The 21,911-nt window shown below is 37.8% G+C and overlaps 7 protein-coding genes across 7 annotated transcripts; 5 read left to right on the forward strand and 2 right to left on the reverse strand.

Annotated features, from left to right (window-relative positions):
- Positions 1 to 757: 757 nt before the first annotated feature.
- Positions 758 to 865, reverse strand: CBG25204 (the record flags this gene model as incomplete). Its single annotated transcript, XM_045242813.1, has 1 exon — positions 758 to 865. One exon carries the CDS (start codon positions 863 to 865, stop codon positions 758 to 760), a length of 108 nt encoding a protein of 35 aa, XP_045099604.1.
- A 1,571-nt stretch (positions 866 to 2,436) lies between these two features.
- Cbr-pamn-1 lies at positions 2,437 to 7,421 on the forward strand (the record flags this gene model as incomplete). The annotated part of the gene is made up of 11 exons (XM_045242819.1): positions 2,437 to 2,565; positions 4,620 to 4,668; positions 4,737 to 5,080; positions 5,163 to 5,419; positions 5,468 to 5,794; positions 5,842 to 6,223; positions 6,277 to 6,434; positions 6,481 to 6,547; positions 6,595 to 6,807; positions 7,089 to 7,280; positions 7,356 to 7,421. The coding sequence occupies 11 exons, from the start codon at positions 2,437 to 2,439 to the stop codon at positions 7,419 to 7,421; spliced, it is 2,184 nt and encodes a 727-aa protein (XP_045095560.1).
- A 754-nt stretch (positions 7,422 to 8,175) lies between these two features.
- CBG14920 lies at positions 8,176 to 12,687 on the reverse strand (the record flags this gene model as incomplete). The annotated part of the gene is given in 14 exon segments (XM_045242825.1): positions 8,176 to 8,243; positions 8,291 to 8,440; positions 8,484 to 8,637; positions 9,152 to 9,301; positions 9,388 to 9,660; positions 9,674 to 9,817; positions 9,877 to 10,499; positions 10,541 to 10,777; positions 10,823 to 11,057; positions 11,101 to 11,254; positions 12,015 to 12,166; positions 12,215 to 12,310; positions 12,355 to 12,444; positions 12,490 to 12,687. 14 exon segments carry the CDS (start codon positions 12,685 to 12,687, stop codon positions 8,176 to 8,178), a joined length of 2,724 nt encoding a protein of 907 aa, XP_045095561.1.
- A 437-nt stretch (positions 12,688 to 13,124) lies between these two features.
- Positions 13,125 to 13,172, forward strand: CBG25206 (the record flags this gene model as incomplete). Its single annotated transcript, XM_045242827.1, has 1 exon — positions 13,125 to 13,172. The coding sequence occupies one exon, from the start codon at positions 13,125 to 13,127 to the stop codon at positions 13,170 to 13,172; it is 48 nt and encodes a 15-aa protein (XP_045099605.1).
- A 670-nt stretch (positions 13,173 to 13,842) lies between these two features.
- On the forward strand, positions 13,843 to 14,378 carry Cbr-mff-2 (the record flags this gene model as incomplete). Its single annotated transcript, XM_002639056.1, has 2 exons — positions 13,843 to 14,121; positions 14,169 to 14,378. The coding sequence occupies 2 exons, from the start codon at positions 13,843 to 13,845 to the stop codon at positions 14,376 to 14,378; spliced, it is 489 nt and encodes a 162-aa protein (XP_002639102.1).
- Positions 14,379 to 14,568: 190 nt separating this feature from the next.
- Positions 14,569 to 16,285, forward strand: Cbr-tag-345 (the record flags this gene model as incomplete). Its single annotated transcript, XM_045242837.1, has 8 exons — positions 14,569 to 14,660; positions 14,758 to 14,950; positions 15,000 to 15,106; positions 15,130 to 15,275; positions 15,323 to 15,739; positions 15,786 to 15,911; positions 15,964 to 16,096; positions 16,159 to 16,285. The coding sequence occupies 8 exons, from the start codon at positions 14,569 to 14,571 to the stop codon at positions 16,283 to 16,285; spliced, it is 1,341 nt and encodes a 446-aa protein (XP_045095562.1).
- Positions 16,286 to 16,511: 226 nt separating this feature from the next.
- On the forward strand, positions 16,512 to 21,889 carry CBG14923 (the record flags this gene model as incomplete). Its single annotated transcript, XM_002639058.1, has 18 exons — positions 16,512 to 16,678; positions 16,728 to 17,017; positions 17,070 to 17,790; positions 17,839 to 18,179; positions 18,471 to 18,514; positions 18,567 to 18,679; positions 18,727 to 18,821; positions 18,908 to 19,007; positions 19,058 to 19,204; positions 19,251 to 19,386; positions 19,432 to 19,773; positions 19,821 to 20,396; positions 20,445 to 20,760; positions 20,808 to 21,177; positions 21,225 to 21,328; positions 21,383 to 21,489; positions 21,542 to 21,660; positions 21,706 to 21,889. 18 exons carry the CDS (start codon positions 16,512 to 16,514, stop codon positions 21,887 to 21,889), a joined length of 4,272 nt encoding a protein of 1,423 aa, XP_002639104.1.
- Between the last annotated feature and the right edge of the window lie 22 nt (positions 21,890 to 21,911).

Genomic DNA, 21,911 nt, shown 5'->3' on the forward strand with positions numbered 1-21,911 from the left:
AACTTTTTGATATCTCTTATAGAAATTGAGATAGTTGAGCTCTAACTATAGGTGCAATTATAGAATGACTTTCTATTAGAGAGTTTACGGTATTTCTTTCCTATCTCGATCTTTCCTATTTCAAAACTTCTGAAAAATCTGAATGTCTAACACACCTTTCATTCCATTCTAAATTTAGGTCAACTAAACCCTTTTCGGGGATACCATCTCCTCGATAACATCTCTATTTCTTTGATGAACACAGTTTCACTCATGAATCTACAGAAGAAAAACACATCATCTGAATACCACGTGACACTCATCTTGTAATCAAAATAAGCATGTTTTAACACTGCAGCCGCCGTGCTATTCACCAAACACCGTGCGTTCTTCAATCCTCAGAGATTCCCCAAATAAGACAGAGAGTGCCTGAGTCTTTCTCTTTCTCTTTCTCTCTTCATTTTGTTCCGGGGGAGGAACACGTCATTCGGAAACGCAGAGAAAAGTAGCCTTTTGGAGGAGAGTGAAAGAATGAGAAAAGTGTCGGACTGTCTGTTTCTCTCACTGTTTCAATACTCTCTCGTTGTGCTTCTTTGGGTTTCCTCGAGAAAGGAAGCTGTCAGGTCAATGATAGAAAGGCCATGAAGCCCTCCGTTTATTTGGAACTGTTATGCTTTTGATTCTTCTTCTTTTTCTGGACTTCTGATTCTGAAGACGTGCATTTTCTTGTTGTTTTCATTTAATGTCATCTGGGAATCGTGGGGCATGGTTAACTTCATTAGTTTCTAACCAAATGAGGGTTGTAAACATTTTTAGAATTATTCCCATGACATTCTTTCTGATACTGAATGATATTTCCTGCAACTTCACTATGGGAAATGACCATGTGAATATTTCCTTTTTTGTGAATGTTCTTCTTACAATTAGAACTCCCAGAGTTTGTTTTCAAGCAATTCTTTTCCCATAGATGACGTAGGGTTTGAAGAGTGAGAAAATGTTTATTTTTAAATTGTGGAGTGAGCACATGCTTCCTAAAAACCGGATTTCCTGGAATTCTTGGGTTCTATGTGCCTCGGGGAAATAGAGGTCTCCCAGGAGGCAAAAAAAATATATATGTCAATTTCTAGAATTCGCAGAAAAAATAGTTTAAATTAATCAGGATTTATTCAAATTTTAGGAAGAGATTGGTTTTGAAAAGCCGATTTTTTGAGTCGTTTTGGCTGCAAAAACTGGAACAATTTTAGAAATTCAGAAAAATGAAAAATTCAGGAAACTTTAAGAATTCAGAAAAATTCCGAACTTTGAAAATTCTGAAATTTTGAAATTCTATGATTCTAAGATTCTAGAATTCTAAGATTCTAAGATTTTAAAATTCTAAAATTCTAAAATTCTAAAATTCTAAAATTCTAAAATTCTAAAATTCTAAAATTCTAAAATTCTAAAATTCTAAAATTCTAAAATTCTAAAATTCTAAAATTCTAAAATTCTAAAATTCTAAAATTCTAAAATTCTAAAATTCTAAAATTCTAAAATTCTAAAATTCTAAAATTCTAAAATTCTAAAATTCTAAAATTCTAAAATTCTAAAATTCTAAAATTCTAAAATTCTAAAATTCTAAAATTCTAAAATTCTAAAATTCTAAAATTCTAAAATTCTAAAATTCTAAAATTCTAAAATTTTAAAATTCTAAAAGTGTTTTTTTTTAGTTTTTAGCAGGTGATAACTTATAAGTTATAAGGCTAGACAAAACTAAAAGACGAATTTCAACCATATGACCATTCTCTGTTCATCAAGCTGTTAGTCATCTTCATGTATCACTAGCTGTCCACTTCCTTTCCTTTTTCTTTCCAGCATCTCTTTGGTATTCTTCTCCGGTCGTTCTCTATAATTTTCAGTCGTTTTTCTTCCGATCATCGAATACACGTACACACAGACTATTCGTCGTAATACAACAAATCCATGGGCAATCCATGTTACTTTATAGACGGCTGACCAACCGGGTGGTGTCCTTCTTCTTCTCTTTCTCCTTCTCATCATTTCTGTGTTTTTCTACTTCTTTGTTGTTTTCTTCTTCTTCTTCTTCTTTATAGTCGCGTCTTTACCACAACAGAGTTACTATAAGAAATGTGAGAAAAGAGATGACCTGGATTTGAATTTTTCTTGGAAAGTAACCAGAATCTTCAGCTTAAATCATGTATTTTCTATACCTTGAAACCCAATTGTCCTACTTCTCGAAACGCACGTATCTTATCCATATTGTGTTATGTAGCGGTCTATTTTTTGTTCTATTCTGTTTGTTCTCCCAGTTGTCTTATCAGTTATCATATTTTATCACTACCTCTCATTTTCACACTTTCAAAAAGTTTTTTTTTCAATATACTGAACCTTTCAAATTGTCTAACCAAGTAATTATGCATAAATGATTCTTCTTTATTGAAAAAGAAATCCATTACAGGTATGAATGGCCGCATCCTATTCAGCTTAATCTTATTATCTATTGGATGTTGTTTTGATGCAGTTCGAACGACAAAAAATGAAGAAATTCAGAAGTTTACGATTCAAATGATTGGATACTCTCCCCAAAAGGTGAGTTAGAACAAAACTCTTGGACGTATTCCCTCTAATAGATGCCCACCCAAGTAGTCATCTTTGAGCCTATATATAGCGACCACAGAAAAGGGAGCGGAGCCTAATTATTTTTCCCCCCATGGTCGTTTCGGCTGTTTGATTGGCTGTAACTATGACTAGAAGAGATATTTCAATATGAAAATTTGTCTCCTTATGTAATCGACTACGTAGATTTCGAACATGTAATTGTTTTCACTGAAAAATCTACAAGAGAAAAGAAAAAAGCGAAAAACCGAAGTGGGCGTCAGAAAAATGAATGGTAAAAGAAATCGGAGTTTGTATCACTTTCCGTTTTTGCTGTTTCGAGTAACTGAAGACATTCTCTAATGGAAAATTAAAGAGAAATCTTGTGAGGAGTTAGCGCAGAATTGCACATTTCAGGCAAACTGGCTGTAAAAATTGTGAAAAATTTTCTGCGGCAACACATAAAAATTATGTTTTTTATAGATAATACTACTCTTCAACATTACATATACAACTTTTGAACAAAATTGGATGATTAGAAAAGAGTTTATTTCCTGTCGGAAGATGGCATACTTAATGATTTTTTTGTTTTTCTCAAATTTAGCATGAATAGAGATTTGTATCACCTTCGTTATTCATATATTCAGATTCTACAAAAAACTTCACATAAGATGATATCTGTGACATATTCCAGCGAGTTAGCGCAGGAAAATGCGAAGCAGTTTTGTCTGGAAATTTCCCGAAAAAAAATAATTTTTTCTAGGAGCGCGCGTGTGGCGGTGTTATAAGAAAACAATGCGCTGATATTTAGTTGAGGTGCGCGTTTGGTGTACTGGTTAAGCTGGGTGTGTGCTAATCGGAGACATGCGGGTTCGAGTCGATTTTTGTAATAATTTTTTGAAATGTTGTTTTTTAATTCTATGAGGTGTTATGAATGATAGCAGAACCTTTAGGATGCATTGATAGTGATTTCTTGTCTAGAACTTCATTTTTCAGCTTTTTTTTCAGTAATTTCGCAGTTTTTCAATTTTTTTCCGATTTCGAATCATTTTCCGGCGAAAATTCGTAAAATTAGGTTTGTTATCACACTAAGCACATTCAAAACCCCTTTTTCCACACTTTCTGACAAGTTTTTATACTATTTCAGCCCTCTGAAACCTAAATTTCAGCAGAAAATCTCTTGAGAAAACCGTTCATTTCTTCCGCGCGGCAGCCTTGCGCTGTCGTCGCCCCGCCCACTTTTCCGCGTGCGCGCAATGCTGGGGGCGAAAATGGCAAAATGCGGAGCACAAAATGAGCTGTAACTCGGGAATGAATGAATATTTTTGAACGAAAATTTGGAAATATGCTAATTAGGAAAAGGAGATTATTATAAAATAAAAAGATTTTGGAAAAAAGCTGTTTGAAAAAATGTTGTGGTCCCTACCTATATATCTCATTTTCTGGGATAGATATCACAAAATGTAAACTAACAAGAAAAAAATTTTAGAATTTTAGAATTTTAGAATTTTAGAATTTTAGAATTTTAGAATTTTAGAATTTTAGAATTTTAGAATTTTAGAATTTTAGAATTTTAGAATCATAGAATTTCAAAATTTCAGAATTTTAGAATTTTAGAATTTTAGAATTTTAGAATTTTAGAATTTTAGAATTTTAGAATTTTAGAATTTTAGAATTTTAGAATTTTAGAATTTTAGAATTTTAGAATTTTAGAATTTTAGAATTTTAGAATTTTAGAATTTTAGAATTTTAGAATTTTAGAATTTTAGAATTTTAGAATTTTAGAATTTTAGAATTTTAGAATTTTAGAATTTTAGAATTTTAGAATTTTAGAATTTTAGAATTTTAGAATTTTAGAATTTTAGAATTTTAGAATTTTAGAATTTTAGAATTTTTCTAAATTTTGGAATTTTAGAATTTTAGAATTTTTCTGAATTTTGGAATTCTAGAATTTTAAAATTTTTCTGAATTTTGGAATTTTTCCGTATTCTGGAAGCTTTCTGAAATTATGAGGAAATACGGTAATTTCAAGAAATCTCTTATTTTAGACCGATGACTATGTGGCAGTGTCTGTAGAAGCAACACCTGGATATGTTGGTGAGTAGAATTTCAAAATCCATCAATTTGACCTCTAAAATTTTTGAAAACTCCTGTATTATTTGCAGTCGGCTTCGAGCCAATGGCCCATGCCGATCGTGTTCACCACATGCTTCTTTACGGATGTACAATGCCAGCTAGTGATCAAGGATTCTGGAGAGGGATGGAAACTTGTGGATGGGGAGGAGGAAGTTATATCCTATACGCATGGGCTCGAAATGCTCCGAACCTAGTACTTCCGAAAGATGTGGCGTTTTCGGTTGGACACGAACAGGATGGTATCAAATACTTCGTCCTTCAAGTTCACTATGCTCAACCGTTTGCTGGAGAGGTTCATGATTTTTCGGGAGTCACAATGCACATTTCACAGAGGAAACCAATGAATTTGGCTGCTGTTATGTTATTTGTCAGGGTACACCAATTCCACCACAACTTCCAGCTTTCCAAGTGAGTTCTTGAAAATTCTGTGTTATTAATTAGTTCTATTAATTCAGAACAACATCACATGCATGTTTTCTTCTTCCACTCCAATTCATCCATTTGCATTCCGTACCCATACCCATGCTATGGGACGTTTAGTATCAGCATTCTTCAAACACGATGGACACTGGACCAAAATCGGAAAACGTAATCCACAATGGCCGCAACTTTTTGAAGCTATTCCATCGAAGTTGACTATCGGAAAAGGAGATCAAATGTCGGCGTCGTGTCGTTTTGACAGTATGGATAAGAACAGAACTGTCAATATGGGGTATGATTCTGTTGAGTAGCCTTCTAATGATAAAGGATCTGTTTTCAGAGCCATGGGTGTTGATGAGATGTGCAATTTCTATATGATGTTCCACTATGATGCTAAGATGGAAAATCCGTATCCACAAGGAGCAATCTGTTCACAGGATCACCCAAATTTGATGAAGGATTATCCTGCCGATGGTTTTGAGTTACTTCCCACTCGCCCTGAACTAGAACATCATGCACACCAATCGAAAATTCCATTTGGTATTGTTCAAGAAGCAATCCATGAAAAGCTGGGAGGAATCAAATTAGGTCAAGTGGCAGGATTGGCATTCAACAATCAGAAGCAACTATTAGTTTTTCATCGAGCCGAAAGAGTATGGGATGCTAAGTAAGTGATTTAAATTAGAATTTAAGAACACCTATCTCTCATTTTAGCACATTCGACAACTACAATATTCTTCTTGACAAGACACCAATCAAAGATCCAGTTATATTAGTTGTCTCTTTTAATGGAAATCAGACTAGATTGGACAAAAAACTAGGAGCAGGAAAATTCCATTTGCCTCATGGAATCTACGTAGATAAGGATGATTTTGTTTACACAACGGATGTGGGATCTCATACAGTATCCAAGTGGAAGATCGAAGGAGAAGAATTGAAAAATATTTGGACAAGTGGAGAGTCGATGTTGCCAGGGCCAGATCAGAAGCACTACTGCAAGCCAACAGGAATCACCAGAATCGGAGACCAGCTGTATGTGACCGATGGATATTGTAACAGTCGAGTGGTAGTTCTGGATTTGAATGGCAAATTTATTGTGAGTTAACTAAATAGCAAAAAATCTTATTTATGAAACATCTAATTTTTCAGCAACAATTCGGATTGCCTGGAGAAGAAGCAGGACAATTCAACCTTCCTCATGACATTGTTTCGGATTCTCAAGGACGCATTTTGGTGACCGACAGAGAAAATGGAAGGGTTCAGCATATGACAACTCAAGGGCATGTTATTGAGGAATTCAAATCGACGTAAGGTTCTTTTGAGAAGGTGTAGTGGATTTTCGCCGATTTTCAGAATGTTCAACAACATTTATTCGGCTGCAAGTCACGAGGATTATGTGTTCATGGTTCCTGGAAGGCCGGTGAGCACATAGAAGGATTAACAGGGTTAGAGTTTTATGTATTTTAGATAATGGGTCACGAATCCGAGGGTATCGCAGTGTTCGTCGGAAGATCTGGAGCGGGACTAATCGAGTATTCGTTTGGACCAGCAACACGTGGCAAACGGGAACAGATGGGACCACAGTTTGGACAGCCACACTGTTTGAGAGTCTCACCCGATGGAGATCAAATATTTGTGGGAGATATTGCTGAGGGCAAAGCAAGACTCTGGCAATTCAAGGTAATTTTTATTCGAAAATTACAAATTGCTGATGATGATTTCAGATTCAATACGAACAACACTGAAAATAGTATTTAGTGAACTTTTTAAACATTGTAACAATAAAAGTTGGGATTCCTGAAAATCTGTTTTTATTTTGATTTTTGTTTAGTTGGAGCAAAGGTCCCTTTTAGGCTTAAAAAATGTTTGTAGAGCCTGGGTGAAGGAAATGTTTCGATATCTGAAAGCCTACTTTTCATACTTTTTGCATAAACAATTCTTAAACAATCTGGAATTTCCAGGTACAACGAGAAGAAAATATGTCATCCATGACGTCTTCAATATCATTGGGATGGCCATCCTTAACACAAACGGATGCAAAATACAACTCATTTTTCGTGTTGTTGGCTATTGCCATCCTAGTATTAGGAGCATATTGTGTTAGAAGGAGGTGTCGAAATTTGGAGAATGGAGGAACACTTTTTGATAAAAGAGTGAGTAGAAGCAATGTTGTGAGTCGTCTTTTTTTCGCTGGAATTCTTCATATGAAGTCTTAAACTGAATTTCAGGGATTCAAACCACTCCGAACTGAAGAGACTGTCGGATTCATTAGCGATGGATCAGAAAGTGATTAGTAGTTTTTGATAGTTGTTTTTAATTTGTATGTGTATATATATTCTCACTTCTTTGTGCATTTTCTTCAAGATTTTAAAGTGTCCATATTGGCTTTACTTTCCTATCATGTGTCGGCAGTACAATGGAGCGTGATCATGCCTCTATTTCCAGTTCTCGCCTTTCCCTTTCTTTTTCCTGGTCCATTTCCTGCGTGCTCTTCTTCCCTTCTATTACCTGGGAATTCATAATAATTGGTCTAGAACCATCTTCAATGGTCCATCAGTCATAATCTAGTCTGTTAATTTAGTTGATCATGTTTGGACTATCTGTTGCATATCCACATGCACAAATCTCTCTCTATCTTTGGTTGTGAATAGAAACAATTCCAATTCTCATCTTTGACAAAAATGAAATCATTTCTGTTGCAGGTTCCAAGTTAAAAGATATATTTGATAAGAACATCACAGTTTCACTTTACAGGTGTATCAAGCTCATCCTAGGCCAGTCCTACGGGTTCGGGATGAATCCTTCTTAGAGTCTGTCAAGATTGTTAGAATGTTAGATTTTCAAAGATTTTAGAAGATTATAAAACACTGAAGAATGTTCTAACACCTATGATTGTCTTATTCTCGAATTCCGAGTACACGGTTGTCTTTACTTTTAATGAGAAAAAGGGATTTATTGGTTATTCCAAAATATAAATTTCATCAAAATTCACACGGCTTCTGTTTCAATCATGAGATCATCAAACAACATTGAATTTACAGTCGGAAATCAATATGTTAACATAAAACGAGGCTCCTTGATCGGTTCCACCTCAACTTTTTTCGATGAGCAACATCCTGAAAACAAAATTTGAAAAAAAGACAATTAGAAAACCAAAACGAACCAACAAATACGGAAAGCATCAATGGAAGAAAAACCAATCCGTGAAGGAATCCAATCGAAATAGCGAGAAACACTGTTTTGAAAAATGTGACAATCATATAGGCAGGCACATCGGATAAAACGGAAACGGCCAGTATCGTCGACATTGCACCTGAAAATGATATAAAATCTGAAAGTTGATATTCTTCTCATACCTTGCGCAACTGGCCATCCTAGATCTCCAAGTGCATCACACACTCTTGCTGTTGTAGTTGTCTCTTTGGATATTACATATGCGTAGGTGATATGAGCAGAATAGTCAACAGAAAATCCAACAGACATGATTATGGTGATCATTGAAATCGCATCCTAAAGTTTTAGGATTATTCAGGGACCCCAAAAAATATGCCAATTTCAGTTCTTTCAATTCCATTTGTTATATCCTTTTAATTCCCTACTTACCAGAGATGTCCGAAATGACTTTTTGAGAAAGGGAATTCGGACAAATAAAAAGTTCCCGGAATCCGGAATACGGAATCCGGAATCAAAAAATGCCCGGAATCCGGAATACAAAATCCGGAATTTCGAGTTCTCCACGTAGGCAGAAAAGTTCTAAAAACACGTATCTTCCTATATTTTTGCATTTCTATCGCGGAAGTTTAAAGTCAGAGGAATTGCAAATCAACAAATATGCTTGAAATCCGGAATAAGACATTTTTCGCAGCCGGAATCCGGAATCTGGACAAATTAAAATTTTCCGGGATACGGAATCCGGACAAAAATATTTTTCACGGAATCCGGAATCCGGAATGAAAAAAGCACGGAATACGGAATCCGGAATCCGGAATACGGAATCCGAAATCCGGACATCTCTGCTACTTACCAAATTGACACCCCAAAGAGTCATAAATCCGAGTACACCCAAATCAATAGATCCTATCGTAACAGCAACCCAGAATGAACAAACTGGTTGTGGAATAAGGAGAGCTGAGATAACGAGCATACAAGCAACAGCGACGACAATGTCTTGCATCTGGAAATTGAATTAGTTTAAACTTTATGATTTCTGTCTTGTACTGACTTGATAATTGTATGAAAGTCAGTTGGAAACAAACATACCGTATTAGGTACAACTAAAGCGTACTGGTCCGTAAACAACCATAAAGGCATATACGTTGTCACATTGTATCTTTCGAATCTTGATGCAATTTCCCTGAAGGTATTCGTAGCTTCGGTTTGTTTGGTAGTAGTTGATATATCTCTCATTCCTATCATGAATCGATATGATTTAATAACATGCTCAGATTGATTGTTTCTTCCCCAAACAACATCCACTACCCAGGGTTGGGACATATCAGAGTAGATATACTTCGCAGCTTGATCGTAGAATCTCTGGAAAATATACTATATGGTGGCATTGATGACGATGAAAAGTAACCTCATCATCATAAGTGATTTTATGAACATCTTCTGAAACTTGCATCTCTCTCAACCAAAACTGAACTCCTTCGTCTCCAATTGAAACTTTACTGTTGGCGAATGTGGAGGCCTGAGAAAAAGTGTTGTATTTCTGGGGGAATGATGGAAAACAAATTTTAAAAACCGTACCATTTTATCCATGTTAATCCGTTCTACCGGATTTCTGAAATCTGGTGCATTATTCACCACAATCTGTAAACTTGCTCCATAATGCCAATAGTGTCTTTCTAAGACTCTATAATGTGGTGTAGCATAAGAGTCATCAACCAATAAATTGGCAGGTTCCAATCCTTCTTTCAAATGTGAACATCCATAAATTGATAACGCCAAATAGATCAAATACCATAATCCGGCAATAGCTCGAATCCAGGGTTGCATTAGAACAGGAGCATACCAATTACGGAAAAACGACGTGGCGGTGCAATGATGAAGATGTTTTGATGAAGTCATTATTGAAGAAGTTGAACTAGTAGAACTGTTGAATGTTCCACAAGAAGGCAATGCTTTTGGAGGTTGAGATCCCAACCAGAAAAACTTTACGTTTAATGGAGATGTGGATGAATAGGTGACAGCAGGTCGAAGCCATATACTGTGAAGGCCTTGTTCTTCGATTCGTGTATAGTATACCAGAACGGCACAGAAAAATGTCAATTGATAGGCGAAAGTGAGAAGAAGTGCACACATGGTGTAGATGCAAAAGATTTGAACTGCTGGGATGGTTGTAATGGTTCCGACACCAAACGACAGAGCATCTGAAAGGGATTAGATTGAACTGGTTACCAGTAAAGGATACCTGTCAAAGCAGTAATCAGAATCGAAACTGCTGCATCCGCCATGCACTCGGCAATCCTTTGATCATATTTCAAATTCCTATCTGTTCGTTTCAAACTGGCCACCATCAAGAACATATTATCCGTTCCCACAGCTACTACCAAAAAGGGCATGACAGCAATAATATCATTGTATTGAATTCCCATATATGTCAACATTCCCATAGCACTGGCAATACCCATGCCAGCGTTCGAAACTCCTGAATTCTTGATTTTATTGAAATATTTTGTTCATATGGACTTACCCAGAACAGAGAGAATAGGCTTTGTAACAACCCAATCGATATACCCGGATCCTTTTATAGTGACAATCGAACAAAGAACAGAGAAGCAAACAAGGATTACAAAGGCACCTATGAACTTTGGAGCCAGTCGTTCTGCATTTCTTTTCAACTCATCCGAGAGAGTTTGAGAATGGAAGTAAGTGATGGAAATGTACTTCGATCGTTTTTTGTAACTGTCCATCTGATTTTTAAACTCCTAAAAACTAGAAATACATCACTGATCTATGATTAACACCTACTTTTTCCCACAATCCAGAGATATAAGACATTTCGTTTGGATAGAACTTCAGTTGGTAGATCAGAAGCCATGCAGACGCTTCAACAATTATATTCTCGTTGTTCTCTCCTTTTGCTAGTTTCACACCGCCCAATGCTGATGCAATGTATGCACTTCTGGAAATATCTTGAATTGAAAGTTACCGTATTTCCTCTAATAGAAGCCCACCTCTATTTGAAAGCCACCTCTAATAGAAGCCCACCCCATGAGGTGCGTAGAAAAATAGAAACCTACCCTCTAATGGAAGCCCATGGGCTTATATTAGAAAAAACACGGTAATTCAAAATTTCAGAATTTTTGGAACGGTGATTTTAGAACTCGAAATTTTCTCAATTTCTGAATTTTCTAACTTTTAAATTTCGGAATTTCAAATTTTCCGATTATTAGAATTTTTCCTGAATTTCAGAATCCCCGAATTTTGAAATCCTGAGATCTCAGAATGTTATAAATTCGGAATTTTGGGATTTAGAATTGCAGAATGAACATTTCGAATTTTCCAAAGCACTGAATTTGAGAAATCTTATCTTCAGAATTGTCAAATTCCTGAATTTATGAAATTTGTTTTTTTGAAAATACATCATTCAAAAATAGAAGCCCACCCTGAGCAAAAGGTTAAAAAATAGTAGCACATGGGCTTCTATTAGAGGAGATACGATATCTCGTTTCCTGTAAAAGATATCAATGATATGTCAACTGATAAATCGTTGATCATATTATGATACACATTTTATCTGTTGACGGACTTTTGTTATCTCCCATAGAAATTGAGATAATTGAGCTCAAAGCTCAAGTATAGAGTGGCGTTGGCTCTATTAGCAAAGAATAGTCAAACACTTAGTGTAGATTTACTCCAATAGACCCAGAATCCCAACTTACTTATCAGCCAATCTAACTGTTGGATAAGTGATATTGATTCCATGATGATAGAGTCTTGAAACTAATTGAATATGATCATTATTTGCACAACGACCATCAGGACCAGCCAGGCACAAATCAGGAAATGACCATGTCCGATTGTTGAATTCTACCTGGAATATCAACATTTACGTTATATCTTATAGTGATGAAAAACTAACAGTAATATTATTCCGAATGAAAGCCTCCATGGTTTTCAATTCATCGGAGAACACCTTTTCCAATATGTTCCCATCATTTCTAGCCACTACTGCTACCTTAAAGTGATATATGTTTTTATTTCCAATGATAAAGTACTGACTTGAACTTCACGAGACTGTGTCACCGCTCTTCCTGCAACAAAAGTTCCATCCACCAATGGCCATGCGTCATGAATAATGCGCCTTTCTGTCTGCAACATTTTTAATCTTTAAACATTTTTCTAAAAAATACTAACTTTACTGGGAGCATCTGTTGGTGTGTACAAATACAATGCATCACTCAATGGTTCCAATCCAATAAGACCAGTTGCCAAAAAACAAGTGACTAGAATTGGAGAGATAAGAAAAATGAATGGATACTGGGAGACTAGTAGACCATAGGAGTGGAAGAACTTGGCGGCTTTCGGTTCAAGGCAACCGAAACCACAGCGCATTTCTGAAGGATTGGGAACGCTTAGGTATACTGTATACTACTGCTACAGTAAGCAATCATAATGAAAAGTTACCTTGAAATCTGAAATTAGTCTATTCTTCTCAATACAGATGTAGTACAATTTTTGGAATATCCGGTCAGTATCTTCTTCTGGTAGGTGACCAGCGACCCCCTTCTCCGCGGACGACCTACTTTTCGGATTCAGGAGAATATAGATACATGTGTACTGTGGTGAATGTTGAGAGGCGCAGACAATCCTGATGACTTTCCCTCATCCCTCTGAATCATGAAATTGCGGGTTAGAACGGGAGAGAAAGGACATGCTTGCATGAGAGATTATGATGAAATTGGGATGATTTGAATTAAAGTTATGCTATCATTCCTAGGAGGGATCTTGGGTTACACTGTAGATTAATCTTTAAATAAGGTAAATACCCCATGGAAACTTTAGAAAAAAACAATTCTGAGATAATGAGAAAACTTTGAAAGATTATGGAGAAGCATTCAAAAATACAAATTACATTGGAAAAACACCAAAAACTCTTATTAACTTCTTCAAAATTCACTCCAAGAGTGATGAATTGGTACTTTCAGAGCTTATATTTTTCAGTCAGTTCTTCCGAGCCATGCTGTTTCGATTTTGTGTTTTTTGCTAACAAGTTGTTAACTAACTGTTTCTCGATGTTTATTCCCTCACTTGGGTTAGGTTTCTTGTTTGCACTCAAGGAAACAGTTTTCGAACTCCCGCGCATTTTATCGCACGCGGCCTAGATTCCGACAACGCAAGTTCTAGTCCCTTGTGATTTTTTTTGCAATTCGAAAGTAATTTTAATTCACTTTGCAATTGTTTTCTTTTGCCTTTTCGGAAATTTTCGGGAATTTTACTTCATATTTATTTGAAACTTACAACAGTCTGAAAATTTCGTCATCTACTATGTAAAATTGTTTGCTAACTCTGTCAAAATGACGAAAAAACTTGATGTTATGAAACGAATACTCTTTTTTTTTCTTAGAATTGATGCAATTCACACTTTCAATAGTTTTAAAACAGCTTCAAAGAATCAACTATTAGTTTGATTTTCTTCTCATATTTCGAAACTCTTTTTTCGATATTTCATCGTTTGTTCAAGCCAAGTAATCGAATCTTATTCAGAAAATGTTCGTCCCTGAGCACATCACAGCGACTGGTGATGAAATGCAAGGGCATTCTGGCGGTGGGCCTAATCGTCGTGGAAATCGTCAGTCACTCGTTGAACAGATGGAAGTTCCTGATCGAATTACAGTCACTGGCGGTGATAGTTATGGACGGATAACAGAAGATTATCGAAATGGAATGGACAAACTTCCGACGGAAACTGGTCACTACTTGAATGATGTTCCTGAAGTTCTGACAGTTGCGGATACTCAATATCCGGTTGAGGATTCACGTCGCCAGGTTTTTAGAGCAACATGTTTCTCATAAATTACCAAACACATTTTCAGATTGACACCGCTCGTACAGATAACTCAATGGTTGTTGATGAAGATCCATTGCGGGAACTGAAAATGCTACGTCGGCAAATGGGAAAAATCAGTGCCCGAGTTTTCGAGCTGGAAGAAACAAACGAGAGACGAAGAATGCGAGAGCAAGGATTATTTGTGGCTCTTCTCGGAGTTGCTCTCACTGCAATCTGGTCTCTTTTCAAGCGATAATTTTCAGGATTTTTCTTTCTTTTCCAACAATTTTGATCGGTTTCCCCATAACCCCAGAGTAGTCATTCTCACGGGTGTTTTCGTCGTCCAGCTATTTTAATTTATGTCACTCTTTTATATTTATCCGTATTTCGTTTCATCTCGTTTCTCTTTTCCCGGTTTTCTGAATAAACTCGAGTTTCAGGTAGGAATGGATTTGTCCGAATCAATGGAGGTGGACAACGGGACGACGTCTGAGAATCTGAAGCACGTTCAAATAACATTCTTCAGTAAAGACAAAGAGTAAGTTTTATTTTCAAAGCTTCCAAATGTATTGTCGTATTTATAAAACTGCTACCTGCGGTGCAAAATACAAAAAAATTAACGTTATCTTTTGCAGTCTCCCTGAAATCCCGGATGCCGTGTTCGATGTGCCGACAGTTGCCGAATGCGACGATTTGAACCTTCTTTTGAACAAAACAATTCAAGCAACGGACGACGCATGGAAAGAAAAGAAGTTCGAGTTTCTTGTAGGAGAAACTTTTCTGAGAACAAGTCTCGCTGAATTTATTGAAGAGTATGAAGTTGAGACGGTGAGTATATCTTGCTGTCGAAAGAAACATTTCTGTTGAAAATTTTCAGGAAACTATTCTGAAAATCGAGTGCATTATTGGAATCGAGGCTCCAAAGCCGCTCCACGATATTCAAGCACCGGATTGGGTATCTTCAGTTCAAGTCGCAAATGGACAGTTAGTGTTTCATACTAAAACAGTACCAAATCAACAAATTTGTTCAGCATTTTCTCCACAACCTACGGAGGAGATATTGTGATTGTCGACAGAAAAGGAAAAGAAACCAAGTTATCTGTGAACTCAGCAAATCGCATTCTCAAGTGCAGTGGAATTGTTAGAACTACAAGTACGGTCTGAATCAAAATAACGAGTTTCAAATTTTAAATATTTAAGAAAAGGTGCAATTGGAAGGCACTGAATTTATAGTTGGTGGCGAGAATCAACTGTTGACACTTTACGAAATTGAAAAAGGAGCACTTGTCGAAAAGATCGTATTCCGTGGACACGAGAGAGCCGTTGAGTGTGTCTCTGTGAATTCTGATGCAACACGCGCTATATCAGGTTCAGTGGACACGAATCTAAAAGTTTGGAATTTGGATCCATCTGACGAGGCGACCATTTACGAGAAAGAAGAAGAAGAGAGTAGTGCTAAGAAGAAGAGGAAGAAGGATACAAGAACAAAAGTTCCAATGGTGACGATTGGTGGACACCGGGATAAGGTATCGTCGGTTGTGTGGTGTCCGTGGAAGTCTGGCCACGCGTTCTCATGTTCTTGGGATCATACAGTTGTTCAGTGGGATTTGGAATTAGGTAAGATAATGGAGAGTTCTGTCCGATGAAACAGAAAACGATTCAGCTGGAGAAGTGTCTCGTATCAAAGGCCCGAAATCATTCACCAGTATCGACATTCATCCAACAAGTAACCTTCTGATCTCCAGTTGCACTGACGCCATTCCACGACTCTACGACCCAAAAAATCGAGGTTCGTTTTTTTTGTTTTTAGTGATAACACTATATGAAGACCTCATTTTCAGACGGTGCAATGGTAAAACAATCATTCATCGGCCACCAGAACGGATGGGTAGAGTCTGTGAAATGGAATCCGGTGGATGAGAATCAGTTTGTCAGTGTATCGACTGATAAGACTGCCAAAATGTGGGATGTGCGGTAAGTAGCTTCATCTAGAGATATATTATGATGATGAATAATCAAACAACACTGCTTTATAGCTCTTCGAAGTCGTCTCTCTTTGACATTCATGGACACGAAGATCGTATTCTGTGCGCTGCTTGGAACGAGGGACTCATCGCCACTGGATCTGCCGATTGTTCCATCAAGATTTTCGAAACTTCTTAATTGTTTTTGTTTGAGTTGTTGCTGTTATCGTTTATTTTTTGTTGATATTTTAAATATACAATTATCAATCAGATTCTACGATTTCCATGTTTCTATCAGTTTCCTAACTGTATTGCATACCTTGTTGTCACATAATTTTCTCAAGTTTCCCCGTATTAATTCGATTCTTTCAGGTTCTTTTCATTGAAATTCGTCAGTCCGAAACGGATCTGAACTCACAGCAAACATGGGAAAGGGATTTCAAAATTTCATGTCCAAAAAGGACTTCCATCCGTCCGCATTTCGGAATCTCAAAATGGTGTGGGAAGCGAGACAAAAGGAAACATTGAAGAATAAACGAGAAGAAGAGATGCGTGTTGCATACGAAAAGGAGCAAGAAATTTTGAATAATAAGTTAGTTCTGACCTAAATATGTAACCAAGACAATCAAATTTTTTTTCAGAGCTCTCCTTGGAGACGAGAAGGCAAAAATGGGACTTTCCTTCATGTACGATGCTCCAGCTGGTATGACAAAACGAGAGGAACCGAAAGAGGAGCCAAAGTTCGAATGGCAAAGGAAATATCAAGCTCCTCGTGAAGATTGGGCAAAAGGAAACGACGATATTCAAGATCAGCCATTCGGAATTCAAGTGAGAAATGTCAGATGCTGTAAATGCCACAAATGGGGTCATATTAACACGGACAGAGAGTGTTCATTGTTTGGAAAATCCGGTAATTTCGAGGATGAAGGATGTAAGTTAATTTTATAGTTGCTATGAAAAAGAATAACCGAATTATTTTTCAGACGCCAACAATCCGTCTGATCTCATCAAAGATCTCCGACGACGACGACAAGAAGGAACCTCGGGACCGTCTAAGTCGACAGCGACAGCAGCAGAGGACGATGACGACGAATGGATGGACCATCAACAGTTGGCTAGCGATATGCGAGAAGAACACGGTATTGTACTGAAAGGTTCAGTATTGGCTGGAATGCAAACCGATCAGCAGCTGACAAGAATGAAGAAGGAGAAAACTGAGGAAGAGGAAATGTTGGAGTTCTTCAATTCGATGAGTGATAAGCAGAAAAGGAAATTAATGAAGAAGTTGACAATGGGAGGAGCTAATTGGCAAGACATCATTAATAAGAGAAGTAAAAAAGATAAGAAGAGTAAGAAAGAGAAAAAGAAGAAAGATAAGAGAAAGAAAAGCAGAAAAGAGTCATCGGATTCAGATGAAAGCGAAGATGATTGGACTGAACAAAAGACATCGAAAAGAGTAAAAAAAGAGGTTGAGAACTCTCCGGATTACCGCACCAAAAAGATCAAGGAAGAAGTGGAATCAAGTGGCGATGAGGATCAGAGACGAAAGGAATCCAGGAAACGCGCACGTCACGACTCTGAATCGCCAGTGAGGAATCGAAGAAACTCTTCTGAAAAGCCAAAAACACGACGGCGTCACGACTCTTCTGAAGATGAACGCCGATCGAGATCTCCAGTTCAGAAGCGTAGGAAGTCTCCAGAAAAGTAATATCATTCACGAAGTTTTGTTTATTAATCAAGCTACTATTCCAGAAATCATCACTCCCCCGAAAGCCGACGCCGTTCTTCACCTTCAACATCGAGAAGACGTCGTTCACCGTCTCCGTTAGCTGAGAAAAGACACTCATCACGGTCACCAATCCAAAAACGCAAACCTTCTAGAAGATCACCATCACCACCTAGAAGACGTCGCTCACCATCTGCTACTCGGTCCCCGGCCAGAAGACGTCGTTCTTCACCATCGCCGATACGTGGCAAAAAGAATCACCACATGTCTCCATCTGCCTCTCCGCCTAGAAGACGTCGTGACCAGACGAAGTCTCCAGTTCGCGATAGATCCGAGTCACCTAAAATGTGGTCGAAGCAACGAAGAAGCTAATTTATTTTTTTTACTTGAATTAAGATTCCCTGTAATTTTTTTCTGGATTTAATAAAGCTCTGAACCCTTTAATGTAATTGTATGAAGTGAAATGTGTTAAATATCGGCCCTGAATTCGGGAACATATTTTGAACTGTGTTTTGCTCGAAAAATGCTCGAAATCTGTCAAAGTTGTTGAAATTGCGATGAAGCGAGAGATGTGTCAACGTTTCACTGCGTCTCGTAACACGAATTGCGTCAGCAAATTGCAATTTGCGCCAGCCTGAAATTTTCCCCATTTTTTCAGGTCTTCATTCACCTATTCAAACCAATATGGACACAAATTTTAAGGTGAGATTTTTTATTATTCTCATAAAACTAGAGAAAAGTGTTCTTCTTCCAGTTATCCAACTACATCGGAACTGTGTATCGAGACGGACAAGTGACGTTCACTAGAGATGGCGACTCGGTTATCTCTCCAATCGGCAATAAACTGTCAATTTTCGACCTAAAAAAGTTGAAATAGTATTCGAAATTATTTTTCAAACTTGTTAATGTTACAGCAACGTCGCAAGAACATTAGATTTCGGCTGCAAGTTTAATATCAAACGAGTTTCAATAAGTACTACGGGATCACACTTATTAGTAGCTGACGAACGTATGTTATTTTGTTCATTGTTTATAAAAAACTGTTTGAATGATATGAACTTCCTTAAAGCATTGAAAAATCCTCATTTTTTTCAGGAGGAGATGTGCATTTCGTTAAAATATCCACCGGAGCGAGTATTTTCAATTATCGTAGTAATGCACTCATTGGAGATCTCAAATATTCGCCGAAGGGAACGTAAGATAAAATAGCATTCGAACGCTTCTAATGTCCGTCTAATGTTCTAGAAGAGTAGTTGTCTGTCGTGAGAACGATCTTCAAATTTTCAACTTGGGAAAGTCCCGCAATTACACGATCACTCCACTTCATCTGAGCAGAACGTATAAGTTGAGTAGTGAAAGATTGAGATGTGTAAACTGGTCGGACGATTCGAAGTGAGTTTACTGATAAATGTTGAAAATTCAAATTCACAATTTTCAGTCTTCTCGTGGCTGGAGGAGAAGACCGAGTTCTCCGTGTGGTTGGTTCCAAAGACTTCCAGAATCTCTTCATTCACCCTTTATCTTCCCATAAGGGCAGCATCGTGCATTGTCAGTTCATGAAAGGAACTTATGATGTGAGTTTTTGTAAAAGTTTTCTGAAAACGTTACTTGGATTTCAGATGATTTCTGTCTGCAAAAGAGGCATTGCAAACGTTTGGACATGTAATCTTACACCGGGAGACTTGAAAAAAGGCGTTTGGAAGAAAAACGAAGAAGGCGTCGATGATGTTGAAATGGAAGATGACGAGTCGAAAGTTGATAAGATATTTTTCGAAAAAACCAACAAGTATTGGCTCACCGAGTCTTCTGGATCCGGAAAATCCGTAGACGTCACAGCTGCACAGTACAGTAAAGATACCAAAATTCTTGCAACAGCATTCAATAACGGAGTGATTGTTCTTCACGAAATTCCAACTTTCGCGTTGATTCACAACTTGCGCATTTCAGAGATGCGAATTCAGGTTGGAATGCTGCATTACTTATGTACTGTTGTATTTGAATATTACAGACAGTTGAATGGAATCTAAGTGGAGACTGGCTCGCTATTGGATGTGGAAAAGGATCAACTGCGCAGTTGGTTGTTTGGGAGTGGCAAACAGAATCATATGTGATGAAACAACAAGGTCATTCGCTTCGAATTACTACTGCTGAATACTCGCCAGACGGAGCACTCATCGCTACCGGAGCAGAAGACGGAAAAGTGAAGATTTGGAATTCTAGATCATCGTTTTGTACAGTTACTTTCGATGAGCATACTTCTGGCGTGACTTCTGTCAAGTGGGCACAATCCGGACGAGCTATTCTGAGTGCCTCGCTTGATGGAACCATCCGAGCTCACGATTTGAAGCGTTATCGAAACTTCCGAACTTTTGTATGCCCGGAGCCCACCCAGTTGGCAACACTGGCAGTCGATAAAGCAGGAGATCTGGTTGTCGCAGGAGCCAAGGAAGTTTTTAATATCTACATTTGGTCATTTGAGTCTGGCCATCTTTTGGATATCCTGAGTGGACACGAATCGGCTGTTTCAGCTATTGATATTCATGGAAATCATATTGTCAGCGGATCGTGGGATCGTACAATCAAGGTTTGATAATCTGAGCTGCCTACAGTGATAACTAAAATCTGTTTACAGGTCTGGACCATCGTGGATTCCCAAGCGGAGACTGTGGAAGTTTCCCATGAAGCTCTCGATGTGAAGTTCTCACCAGCTGGAGATGTGATCGCTGTTCTCACTTCCGATGGAGTTATCACCTTCTTTGAAGCTAAAGAGATGCTGAATCTGGGAACTATTGATACCAAACTGGATACTGATCCCTCGCGTGGATCTCGTGACACGATTACCAGACAGTCAGCTGCCAAGACCAAAACGTTCACAAGAATTCGATTCTCTCCAAATGGAAACATGATTTTAGCCGGTGGAGATTCTAACAACTTTTGCATGTATTCTGGTAGTTTCAGACGCATCATATATCACTAAAACCACAGTATTTTTCAGTCCCTGATCGTTTGATATTGAAAAAATGGAAAATCACCGAAAACCGTAGTCTGGATGGCGTTGTGCTTGATTTCAATCGCCGCAATTTCACAGAGTTTGGAAACATGCAACTTGTCGATACTTCCGATGAGAATGAGGACGATGAACCGAACAACAAGATGGCTATCAAGCTCCCAGGAACTAAAAATTTCGATTTGGGTGAACGGAGGTCTCGACCGGAAGTGAATATCTATGAAGTGACTTTCTGCCCAACCGGTAGAAGATTTGCTGTCTGCTCAACAGAAGGAGTTGCTGTTTACTCGTTGAACACCTTGTCTATTTTCGATCCGTTCCAACTTGACAGTAAAACTACTGATAAAGTCATCGACAGGTGAAAAAAGATCGTTTTAACCTGGAGAGCTTAATTTTTCGTTTCAGAGCTTTGGGAAATAATGATTACGCAACTGCTTTAATGGCTGCTCTCCGTCTTAACAAGTCAGATCGCATCACCGAATGCATAGAGGCTACGGGTGTTACACAGAGTAAGTGTACTTTCTCAGCTCTAAGGCTTTTACAGTCATTTCCATAATTTTCAGTCCCTCTTGTTGCTGGCTCTCTTTCAACATTGTATGCGGAACGTCTTCTGAAGTGGATGGTCGAAGGTAATGTAATGTCGTCTACTGACGAGGTTCATTTCTATATGGTTAGTTTGAATGTGGAAAAAATTCATGACTCTAATTATTGCCTATTTTCAGATTTGGCTCCGTGCAGTCCTTCAAGTCCATGGCATGCAGCTGAAAGGAATTGTTGATGTGGCAACTCTCACTGGAGTCCAGCAACTTGTAGCTCTTCATCAGGAGCACATTAAAAAACTGTGAGTGATAAGCTTTCTTGCAAACAACGTTTACAACGTTTTCAGCGCCAATCAAGCCAAGTTTAGTTTGGGCTGGATCACACGAATTCGCAAATCTAAGCCATCAAACAAAGCGAAAGAAGCGTCAGAGAATGACGACGAGGAGGATGATTCAGATTTGTCGGACGAGGAAGGTTGGGAGAATCCGTTAGGCAGTGATGAAGGGGATTCTCTGATAATAGATGAATGATGTCTTGTTAAAATGGTGCAAA

The sequence above is a fragment of the Caenorhabditis briggsae genome, assembly GCF_000004555.2.
Source record: "Caenorhabditis briggsae complete genome, chrI, whole genome shotgun sequence".
Taxonomy (NCBI): domain Eukaryota; kingdom Metazoa; phylum Nematoda; class Chromadorea; order Rhabditida; family Rhabditidae; genus Caenorhabditis; species Caenorhabditis briggsae.